The following is a 12,997-nucleotide window of genomic DNA, read 5'->3' as shown; positions in this document are numbered from 1 at the left end:
TTCTTTTTTTTATTCATTAAAATGTGATCCCTTAAGTCTCTAATGACACTTACATGATTTACTGTATTTGTCCTGCATGTCATTTCTCTACTTCTGTGCTTTCTATCAAGGTTTTCTATGTCTGCACATTTATTCCTAATTTATTCCTCTTTGGCTTTCCTGTATTCTTTTTTTATTTCTTTATTCATCCTTTTTATATTCAGGTTTGTTCTTTAACTTAACTTTTTTTCTTTGTTCCATCAACTTTAATAATATTTTTTTTCATTTATTCAAGGTTTATTCCTTTTCCTTTTTAATCGTGGGAGTGCATTTTTGGCTGGTATGTTGATGCTATTTTTGAATGTTTGCCAGTTCATGGTAATTTCATCAAGTGGTCTTCTATTTTCTGTGTAAGTTGTGGTGTCGGACTTAATGGATTTTGTAAATTCTTTTATAAAATAGCAGTCTTTAACTTCTTGGTTGTTGAGTCTGAATTGTAAGTTTCTCTAATGAATGGTTGGCTTGGTATTTTAAGTTTTATTTTGATTTTTGCACTCATTGGGTTGTGGTCTAATCCTATGTTTTTGTTTGTGTTATTGCATTTCAGAATCTTTTGTTTATTATTATATAGTCAATTTGGTTTCTATAGATGTCTTCAGGGCTTTTCCATGCATATAATCTTCTGGGAGGATGTTTAAATAGTGTTTGCAATTATTAGGTCATTGGTTTCACAGAATTTAATTAATCTTTCACCTCTTTCATTTCTGATTCAAAACCCTTGGTTTCCCATGCAAAATGAGATTTTTTCTGAATCCACTTTTGCATGTAGATCGCCCATTATTATAATAATATCATCTGACTTAGAACTAGAGATTGCAGTTTGGATGTCTTCATAAAACTCTTCATTACCATCCATGAAAGATAAACAGAGCCCCCCCCATCTCTCCCCCCAGCATTTACAAGTTTATTGTGAGTGCTTCTGCCTGTACTGAGGACAAACAAGACATTCTGTTGAAAAATGATTACAAGAACACCAATCCTATATTAACAATAAACCTGAAAAATCTGGCCTTGCTCAGCATGGAGTGGACACTGACCATGATATCTTATGGTCCAATATTTTGCCTTTTACATTGGTGCAGGTTTAGATTTCAGCGGTTATTTAAAGAGAGTGCTGAAGCATCTTTACACTGCCCAAATTTAAATTGAAATGACTGTCTCTTTACTGCCAAAATTTGGGAGATCTCATTCTCATAAATGGCAAGCAATAGTATATTCCCCCCCCCTCCCTATTTTAATTATATTTATTTATTTAAAAAAAAAATTAATTTAATATAATACTATGTCATTTCATTATCTAATTTAGTTTTATTTGAAACCAGTTAATTTTAAATTTGGGCCTTAACTGCAATCTTATTTTATTGTAACCACCCACTAGGTGGCATCAGGTACATGGCTCAGCTCTGCAAATAGGATTAACATTTTTTGTTATAGTTTCATCTTGTGATTATGCTGATGGACTGATGATGGCCAGTTAGTTTCTGGTTGAAATATTTGCACTAATAAAATTACTATATTCTTGTAAATAGGTGTGTCTAATAAAAACAACTTAATCTAGTGCTAAAAATCAACTAATTTCCTCTTTTCAACTATTATAATCTACACATGTATTTTTTAAAAAATTAAATATTAAGAAAAGCATTATTCTTTCTTTTAAGATCATGGCCATACAAAAAACTTCTACATTAAGACAACATTTCAGAGAAACATTAAAACAATGCAAAAATGTTTATTTGGCTTTTTTCCCCCCCTTCTTCTCCCCAAGTGTTTAACACTTGAAAAATATTCAGGCAATAATTACAACACAAAAATACTTCTGAAAGACTTGACAGATTCCAGTTGTACTAATAACTGGTAAAATTAAATGCATTAAATGGCAATTTGTTATCCTAGTCCTAAGAAATCTGTGATTGCTTCAATAATTTCTGCTTTCTTTGTTCCACACTTGATTTTATGGTTTTTACAAAACTCTTTCAGGACACTGACAGTAAGATGTCCTAGCTACAAAAATAAAAAATTAAAAAAAATTAAAAATACTGACATAAATTAACTAGATTTATTTCATGACTGTTTCTAAAATCTATTAGGATGAGGAAATGACATTACAGATTTATGTGCAATTTATGGCCACCATAAATACTTGATTGTTCTATCAAAGGCTTAACTAGAAATATTGTCTACTAATGGGGAAAAAAAAAAAAAATATATATATATAAAAGTGAATGTTTAAGTTTTGCATAAAACTTGATAATAAACTTCAGGTTAATGATATGGTATAACAGATGCAGTATTCAGGGAAGTTACAAATTTATCGTATTTGTTTGACTGCAATACAATTCATTATCGGGAAACAGCTAGCATGGTGAGCTGTAGTTGTCATTCCAATTGTACATCCATAATATAAACTTAAGAGTGATGTTAAATATATTTATTCTATACGATTTATACTTAATTAGTTTGTTACTTGATTAAATCCTTTCTCATTTAAAACCTTATTCAATTAAAGTCCCACTGGCTGCTCTATTGTTATGTCGTTACTTTCTCTATATATTCTGTTTTATATATCTATCTATTCTATCTTTCTATCGCTATTTTACTTCTTCAGATATCAGGCCTAATATACTTATATTTAGGATTGTTTCCTCTTCGGATACTGGCATATTTATTTTATGCTGCGCCAGCCAGTATCCTATAGTAGAGAAGATCCTTACTCAGGGAGACAATACTAGATTCTGAGGCTTTCTTACACTATATCTTACTTTAACTCTGCCGTATAGATTCAGATTATTGCAGTCATGACCTAAATCTATAATTATATACACTTCTTAATTCCTTCCCGCCAAAATAGGTTCTATTTTTATAAGTGGTAGTTTGGAATCGTAATCAGGCATGACTCAGGTTTAGGTAAATATGGCATGTTTATTGGAATATCTAAACAGAATACACAAAAATTCATACACTCAATTTGACTCAATACTAAATAAATAACTCGAGTTAAGAAACTAACATACTCTAAATTAAATCAAAGGTTAAGAAACATCGTAAAACACAGTAATTGAAAATTGAGATAGATTGCAAATGATATGAAGTTAGGTTAAATTTCCTTTCTGCAATGCTATTCAAAAGATAATATAAACAAACATTATGTTACCCAGTTACTATAAATCCACTATTCTAATCTTGTTAAGTTAATTCTATCACAAACAACACAAAAGATCTCTTCTAAACAATTCTTCTTTTTCTCAAAAGAGGTTAACTATCTAATTAGGGACTGTCCACAAAGTTCTTTTGAAAATATTCTTAATTTACATACACATATAATCTTCTCTCTTCTAAGGAATATTATACACAAAATAGAGTAATTCTCGTGGAAAGGCTTAGATGTTGGTTATGCATTTTTTACTAAATAATTTAAGGAAATTACAATGTCAACTAGGATATACATTAAAATAAATTTTAATATACTTCAATATTTCGGCAGCGTCACATTGCCATTTTCAAGAAACTTAAGAACAAGACACGTGCACGCAGGCACAACAAACAGTAAATGAGGAAGAAGCAGGAAGCTATTATTTCTCCTAACTGGTAATTAGTTTACGGAATTAACAACGCAAATGAAGTATATTAATTAAAGGTAACTTTAATGAATCACTTCTATATTTCGGCAACGTCACATTGCCATCTTCAGGAACATAAAGATATGGTATGTGCACGCGGGCACTAACACAAAGCAAACGAGGAAGAAAGCAAGAAACTAATATTGTTCCTAAAGTCCTAATGGTGCCCTCTTGCGGGCTAATTTGGTAGTCTTGGCTGTTGGGCTGAAGTTCTCATAATGTGAGTCTCCCAAATTTGGGGTAGTTTCATGCACCCAAATTTGTTGAGGTTAGGAACGTTTTTTAGAGCTGCTGAAGATTCTTTGAATAATCTTTCGTATTTAAACTTGCTGCGATGAATTATTTTTGTTTTCTTCCAACGAATTTTATGGTGGGTATCTATGGCATGGTCTGCCAGCCCAGAGCGGCTGTACTGGTGAAACCGGATGTAGTCTTTGTGTTCTGAAATCCTGATATTAGTTGTTCTGCCTGTTTGGCCAAAGTAGGACAATTTGCAGCTGCAAGGGACCTGGTATACACCAGGTAGGTCTAGGGGAAGTGGTTGGTCTTTGGTAGAGCGGATAAGGGATGCCAACTTTTTATATGGTCTGTAATAGGAAGTAAGGTCATATTTTTTTAGGATATTGGTTATTTTCTCAGAGGTGCGCTGGATGTAGGGGATGGTGATAGACTTGGTATAATCTTTATTGTGAAGGGGGGGGAGGGGGGTTGTGGTTTACTGGTTTTAGTATTTTTTGGATTTTTTTGGGGTTATAGCCATTGGCTAAGAAAGTGTTGAGGATGTGGTTTAGTTCAGTAGTCAGGGCCTCGTCATCTGAGCAGATTAATTTTGCCCTGTTATATAGTGTTTTTATAACCCCATATTGTTGTGAGGGGGGCGGTGGGATTGCTGGTGAATGTATCGGCCAGTATGGGTGGGTTTTCTGTAAACAGAGAAAACCAAAGATCCATTAAGCTGGCGGGTGATTAAAGTGTCTAGGACCCGCCAGCTTAATGGATCTTTGGTCCCCCCCCCTCACAACAATATGGGGTTATAAAAACACTATATAACAGGGCAAAATTAATCTCCTCAGATGACAAGGCCCTGACTACTGAACTAAACCACATCCCCAACACTTTCTTAGCCAATGGCTATAACCCCAAAAAAATCCAAAAAATACTAAAACCAAAAAAAATACTAAAACCAATAAACCACAACCCCCTTCCCCCCCTTCACAATAAAGATTATACCAAGTCTATCACCATCCCCTACATCCAGGGCACCTCTGAGAAAATAACCAATATCCTAAAAAAATATGACCTTACTTCCTGTTACAGACCATATAAAAAGTTGGTATCCCTTATCCGCTCTACCAAAGACCAACCACTTCCCATAGACCTACCTGGTGTATACCAGGTCCCTTGCAGCTGCAAATTGTCCTACTTTGGCCAAACAGGCAGAACAACTAATATCAGGATTTCAGAACACAAAGACTACATCCGGTTTCACCAGTACAGCCGCTCTGGGCTGGCAGACCATGCCTTAGATACCCACCATAAAATTCGTTGGAAGAAAACAAAAATAATTCATTGCAGCAAGTTTAAATACGAAAGATTATTCAAAGAATCTTCAGCAGCTCTAAAAAACGTTCCTAACCTCAACAAATTTGGGTGCATGAAACTACCCCAAATTTGGGAGACTTACATTATGAGAACTTCAGCCCAATAGCCAAGACTACCAAATTAGCCCGCAAGAGGGCACCATTAGGACTTTAGGAACAATATTAGTTTCTTGCTTTCTTCCTCATTTGCTTTGTGTTAGTGCCTGCGTGCACATACCATATCTTTATGTTCCTGAAGATGGCAATGTGACGTTACCGAAATATAGAAGTGATTCATTAAAGTTACCTTTAATTAATATACTTCATTTGCGTTGTTAATTCCGTAAACTAATTACCAGTTATGTCTAACCAACGTATAAGCCTTGCTACTAGAATTATTATTTCTCCTAAAATCCTGATTGTGCCCTCTAGCGGGCAATGTTGGTATTCTTGGGCGATTGAGGCTGAAGGTCTTCTGATGTAGGTTTCCCAAATTTGAGGCAGTCTCATGCAGCCAAATTTGTTGAGGTTCGGATTGTTTCTTAGGGCTGAAGCTGATTCCATGAAAAGCCTTTCATATTTGTATTTACTACGGTGTATTATCGCAGCTTTCTTCCACCGTATTCTATGGCAGGTATCCAGCACATGGTCAGCAAGACCATAATGGCTGTATTGGTGAAACTGGATGTAGTCCTTGTGTTCTGAAATTCTGATATTTGCTGTCCTGCCTGTTTGGCCAAAGTAGGACAGCTTACAGCTGCAAGGGACCTGGTATACACCAGGTAGGTCTTTAGCAGAGCGGATAAGGGATGCCAATTTTTTATATGGTCTGTAACAAGAAGTTAAGTCATGTTTTCATGGGATTTTTGTAATTTTTTCCGAGGTGCCGCGGATATAGGGTATGGTGATGGAATAGAGTGATTTTACCTTACTGAACTTTTTCTGCGACTTTCAGCACCACGTGTATGTCTGATTACTTCTTGTCTATTGGCTGTCCATACGCCAACATAGGGGTTATGCTACCTTCATTATTTCTGCCGAAAACTGACTTAAATCTTTGCATTTCAGGAACAACTCGATGGGACTTCTCAGTGTCGGCTTGATTCTGCTAGGACTGGAAATTTTTACCTTCAGCTCTGCGTAGAATCCTTCTCCATTTTCAAGAAAGCATGCTGTCCGACATCTTATCTTAGCACAGACACTTCATCCTCCCCCTTTTCGCAAAATCCCGCTAATTTCCGAGCCACCAAACAGAAAAACGATACGACAAGAGACCTCCCCAATACGGTGCTCATCCCCTTATATTCTTCGTTAGAGTGCCTTCTTTTTCCTCAGCCCCCTTTGCACACGATCCATATCTTTTTATCCCTTGGGTTCATCCCTTGCTTTTTTCCCAACACTGTTATGCTCTTGTATTCCCAGAATTCATGTCAATATATGTTCCACTTAAGCTACTGCCATCACCATTACGTTGTACACGTGTAGTTTTATACCTTCCAAGAATTATTATTTAGTAACTATTTGATGACTCACAGTTAATTTTACACAGCTTAAGTGAGGCTTAAATAAGTCAGATTATCCCTCTTATAAAACATACTCTAATAAAATTACTAATTATATGAAGAGCCAAAGGCTTCAATTAAACTCTAATAAAATCTTAATATGAACACAATAGATTAAATATATCGTACATGAAATAAGGAATGCAAATTTTTATACATAAAGTTTCACTTTTAATTTTAGCTGATGTGCAGGTATTTCTCTTTTTTTGTAAGTTTAATATGTTGGATTCTGAATGAATGATTTCTTTGCAAGATTCCTTTATTCAGGATCTAACAGTGATGAACATGCTTATATGCATTTTGCTGATGCTATAGCTAGATTTATCAGGATGATACAAAATCTCTGGGATTTTGTAATAAAAATAATAAACCACAGTAATAAATTAATATTTATGTTTTGAATCAATCTGTAGTTCTCAGTCATAATGGGTTACTAACTAATTTTAACATGTACTGTAATTTGCTGCAACTAATAGTGCTGGTGAAATAAGAACAGGTGTGAATTTTTATTCTCTCTTTCCCAAAAACTGTGGTAAAAATACCAGGAGTCAGTAGGAGAAAATGTCTCACTGTGCTGAGCATTACTGGTTATTTTAATAATAATATGTTCATATTCTATTTCTTTTAAAACTAACTAAAAGGCCAATTTACTTATTTACATTTATTTTACCTTGAAGCCTTTGCAGCTTCACATCAGAGAAAGTAAGTAAAAATTGTTCTTTTAGTTACCTAGTTTTAAAAGAAATAGATATAAACATTATTATTATATGGTATCTCCATTGAGTCTGGAGACTCATTGTGTCAGACCTAAACTAACCATTATAAACACAGATCCTATCATATCTCCTTAAGCTCATTCAGGGCACTAATAACTAATTCTGACAATCCATTCCATTCATTCACCACTTTCCATGCAAAAAAATTTGGTCCACACACTCTTACACAACTTCCATGGATGACCCCACTAGTTCTCTATTTGTTATATATTGAAAAATTTCCTTTGCATCAATTTCATAAATCCCCTTTTATATCTTAAAAGTTTCTATCATGTCCCCTCTTTTTCACCTATCAACTAAACTTTGTAACCCACAAACCTTCAACCTGTCCTCATAGGAAGCATTCCATAGACCTGTCACAAGTTTATTTACTCGTCTCTTAATCTTCTCTACCACCACTTGGTCGTCAAGAAACCAGGTGACCAAATCTATGCACAGTAGTAAAGATGTGGCTAAATCAGAGCCTTATAAAGAGGGATAATAACTTCCTATCTTTACTTAGCATTTCTCAACAACATCCAAGTAATTCTTTGAGCCATTTTACCAACTTTTAAAATATGACCTCTGAACTTCAATTCTCTGTTCACCATTATCACCAAGTCCCTAGCCTCATAAATTTCATACAATCCAGTACCATCAGTATGATATACCTTACGTATGTCAATTATATTAAACTGGCAATCGTTATCCTTTGTCCACAATGCCAATTTATTTAAATCATCCTGCAGGATATCTACAACACCTTTATCTACTATTGCTCTCTAAACTTGCATCACCAGCAAGAAACTGAATATCTTCTCTTAAATCTTTCTATATATCATAGATATACAAATTAAACAGTAGTGATCCTAGTACAGCACTCTGAGGTACTCCACTGGTCACTCTTATTCTCCTAGATTCCACTCCACCATATACTACTTTTTGGTGTATGTCTGCCAGGCCCCCCCCCCCCACACACACTCCATTTTTCCATACTATTTAGCTTCATATCCATTCTCATTTGCTCCAACTTATGTAATATTTTTCCATGTGATATTCTGTCAAATGCTTTTGCAAAGTCCATCAATATCATGGTGTAGCCATTTCCTTTATCCAATTCTGTTGTCATTTTATTATAAAATGTGAATAATTTACTAATACAGGACCTACCTTTTACAAAGCCGTGTTACCCACTATACAGTATCGCATCCTATCCACCCAATGTTGGATTTTATCTTTAATCAATTTTTAAATACTTTAACAGCCACTCCTGATAAATTAATTAGCCTCTAATTTGCTACCTCCATCTTTGAACTACCTTTATGCAATGGAACTATCTTACCCTTTTTCTACTCCCCTGGAACCTTGCCAGAGCTGAACTTATATTCAAAGATTGAGCAACTTCATCAGAAGCAATGCCAATTCTCCTGCACATTCACACAGTACACAGGCCAACATGCCATCCAATCCTGCTGCTGTGTTCACATTCATATTTTTCAATATGCTGAACACCTCCTCTTCATTTACTTCAATTATCACATGCATCTGTCACATCAGCAACTGCAGTCTCCACCTGGATGACACACACTTTTGCAAAATGATCACTCGGCAATTCACCTATTTCTTTTGCTTCTGTCACTTTCTTACCAAAGCATTGTTTAAATCATCCTAGTCATTTCCCCTCTTACTTGCCACATAATAAAAAAACTCTTCTGGGTTTACTTTTATTTTTTTTTTTCATAATTTGATTTGGCCTTTCTTATCGAACTAGTCAACCATCTTGCTTGCACTTTGTACTGCTCAAGAGCATGCCGATCACCTTTTTCTTTATATTCCCTTTGCAGCATTTTCTTTTTTTGCAGCTCTTGCTTTATATCTCTACTCATTCACTTAATTCCTATTTGGTTTATCCTCCTGACCTTGGGCATGCAGTCTGATACTGCTTCTCTGAAACAATCTCTGACAACTCCTCATACGCTACTGACATTCTTTCTTTGTAACTTCTCAAGCTGGCACTTCTCCAAGATGACTCCTAAGTCTGTCGCAATTACCAGCCTTATAATTCAACATAAACCCTTTCTTGACATAGAATTTTACATGTTTGGCAACTTTCCAGAATAAGATTTAATGGTCACTCTCCCTAAGTGGAGAGTGGAGGCAGAGTGTTTACCTTGGTTATGGATTGTCATATCCCTTTTCCTTATTCTAATGTATGTCCCCATAGTTAAAGTGTCCCCAATAATGATTGTTTGGCTTGCACTAATTGTGCTAATCTGTTGATACATGGTATCTATATCTTCCTGTGGATCCCCTGGTCTATAGCAGCACTCCACAACATATTTTATTTTATTGACCTCTACTCACACCAGACAGCCTCAAATGAACCATCTCCCCAAGACCTAAAATCCTCTTTAACTTCTAATTTTGTTGGTTGTAATTCTTCAGCTATCATCAGCAATGCCCCGCCTCCTGTCCTATTCCCTCTATCCTCCCTGAAAATACAATATCCTGTACATTCTATTCCTGTAACTATATCATTTTCTTTCTGTCAACCAGATCTCACTGATGCCTATAAGTTTTTGTCAAGTAGAGCTGACCAATGCCAAAAACTCCTCTCCCTTATTCCTGATACTTCTTGCATTCATGTACATGCAAAAAGGACTCAGAAAGGACTATGCAACAGCATTTGCATTCCTATAATCCTGGGTTAAAAGTGGATTTAAATTTGGAAGAAGGCTAGTTCAGAAGCCTTAAGGTAACAGCTCTACCACTGGACTATCCATTGCCACGCTAGTCACCTGACATGGAGAACATTAATCTACTTTTAAGCCAACAGAGAAAGGTAATCGAAATGAATCTATGGAAAATGACCCTGGAATGGAAAAGGTAAAACAAAAATGGAAATGACAAAATATAATACATATAGCAAACTGGAAAGTAAGAGGAATAGCATATAAAGAAATAGAATTAGACCAAATATTAAATGAAAGAAATTTTCAAGTAGCACTTAAACAAAAAAAGAAATTAAAAGGAACCATGAGAACTGAATAAATACAAGAATTGGAAACACAAGAATTAATAATATAGTTGAGAGGTGGTTACAGGGTTGACACCGGGGAGTTATTTTGCTTGGTTGAACAGTGGGAAGGAGTCATGACAAGGGGCCATCCCTGGAAGTTATGAAAGGACACTGTGAGAAAGAGGGTGAGGAGTGGTTTCTTTGCATGGAGGGTGGTTGAACCATGGAATGCATTGCCTGATAGAGTGGTGAGAGTGAGAACGGTCAATGCGTTTAAGGAGAGGTATGATAGACTTTGTGTTTCCTAGGAGGGACCTCCCTCGATGAGTTGATAGACTTGTGTTTTTTAGAAACGACCTCCCACGATAAGTCTTTTGACTCCATGGAGGCCTGAATAATAATAATAATATAGAGAATATACTCTAAACAGGAATGGTAAAAAATTTATCAACTTTGTAGTTTATAATAACCTTAAAATAATGAATTCTTTCTATAAGCATAAAGACCCAAATAACAAGAATAGAAAGAAAATTTAAAACATTCATTTATAAAACTAAATTATTAAATGACACAAATATACAATAGCTATATAAACAAATAATTAACCAATATTTAGATGAAATGAAGAAATAGAATGGCTTAATATAAAAATGATACTAATTACAGCAGCAAATGAAAGTTTAGGAAAACCAAAAAATTCAATGAAAAGAAAAAACTGAAGAAAGGAACACAATTAAAGAAATAATCAAATGAAAAATGTCAACCAGATCTCACTGATGCCTATAATTTTTTGCCAAACAGAGCTGACCAATGCCAAAAACTCCTATCCCTTATTCTTCTTGCATTCATGTACATGCAAAAAGGACTAAGAAAGGACTATGCAACAGCATTTGCATTCCTATAATCATGAGCTTAAATTCCTGGGTTAAAAGTGGATTTAAATTTGGAAGAAGGTTAGTTCAGAAGCCTTAGGGTAGCAGCTCTACCACTGGACTACCCATCGCCAGGCTAGTCATCTGACATGGAGAACATTAATCTACTTTTTGGGCAGCAAGAGGATGGAAATCAATATTAGATTACTTTATCTTCAATGAAAAGACATCAAAGTCCTCTTTAGATGTTAGAGTTCACAGAGGATATGAAATAAGTAGTGACCACTTCCTTGTTAATAAAAAATTAAGATTACCACCTAAATGGCACAAATATACAATGGCTATATGAACAAATAATTAACAATATTTAGATGAAATGAAGAAATAGAATGGCTTAATATAAAAATAATACTAAATACAGCAGCAAATGAAAGCTTAGGAAAACCAAAAAATTTAATTAAAAGAAAAAACTGAAGATATGGGACACAATTAAAGAAATAATCAAATGAAAAATGAAGCGTATCATAAAAAATGCTTAAGCAGTAAAAGATTAGAAGATGAAATAGAATATAAAAGAATAAGAGCCATAGCTAAAAAGAGAAGTCTGAAAGAAAAAAAAAAGACAGAGAATCATGGAACAAATTTGTTTATAATTTAGAACATGATTTATATAAAACAAGACTCAATGTATATAAGATTTTGAAACATTTAAGTACAGATACTAAAGAAAACATAAAATTGAACACCAAATTGAAATTAGAAGAATTTCTAAATTTCTCTACAGAACTGTTAAGATATAAATATTTTAAAAAAGATAACTGGCAAACATTTAATGAAAATGAAATAACTAAAGAAGAATTAGAAATCAGCCAGAAAGAAACAAGAAATGGAAAAATCCCTGGAGAAGATAAGTTAGGTTCAGAATTCTTTAAATATGCAGGAATAAGATTCAAAGAAAGACTCCTATTATTTTTAAATAAAATCTATTCAACAAGTAACCCACCAATAGAATGGAAAAAAGCAATTGTGATCCCTATTTTTAAAAAAGGTAGCAGAGACGCCCCTAAAAATTATAGAGGTATAATTTTTTGGGACATTTGTAACAGGAATTTATTCTAAATTCCTGTTACAAAATATATATCAGAATTTTAAATAACAAACTAATAAAATATTCTGAAAACTTTATTTCAGAAGTACAGAATGGATTTAGAAAAGAATGATAATGTATAGACCCGGCCTTTTGCCTAAAATTAATAAAAGAGAAAAGAGGATTTGAATAAGCTAGATAGATGGGCAAATGAACGGGGGTGTCAGTTTAATGCAACAAAATGTAAGGTCTTGAGGTTTGGGAAACATCGATGGGATGCTGCATACTCTATGGGAGGAGTTATACTGGAGGAAGTAGGGGAGACAAGAGATCTGGGGTTGATGATTGATAGAAACCTGAAATTTAGGGGACATATTGCAAAGGTAACACAGAGGATTGCTGCAATTATGAGAAGGACACTGACCTGCAGAGATAAAAGGGTTATCATTCCGTTGTATAAGTCTCT

The 12,997-nt window shown here is 34.5% G+C and overlaps 1 protein-coding gene across 1 annotated transcript in view; it reads right to left on the bottom strand.

Annotated features, from left to right (window-relative positions):
* Positions 1-1,748: 1,748 nt before the first annotated feature.
* Positions 1,749-12,997, bottom strand: part of Irbp (Inverted repeat-binding protein) — a 252,925-nt gene continuing 241,676 nt past the window's right edge. Inside the window, exon 16 of the mRNA XM_090393723.1 lies at positions 1,749-2,040. Coding sequence (XP_090249849.1) covers positions 1,924-2,040 — 117 coding nt within the window. The 3' untranslated portion in view covers positions 1,749-1,923. The remainder of the gene's footprint in view (positions 2,041-12,997) is intronic.

Source organism: Typopeltis vanoorti, chromosome 6 (assembly GCF_054136105.1).
Source record: "Typopeltis vanoorti isolate ZY-2024b chromosome 6, IOZ_Tvanoo_1.0, whole genome shotgun sequence".
Taxonomy (NCBI): Eukaryota; Metazoa; Arthropoda; class Arachnida; order Uropygi; family Thelyphonidae; genus Typopeltis; species Typopeltis vanoorti.
The sequence above is the reverse complement of the archived record's forward strand: the minus strand, read 5'-3'. Positions and strand labels throughout refer to the sequence as shown.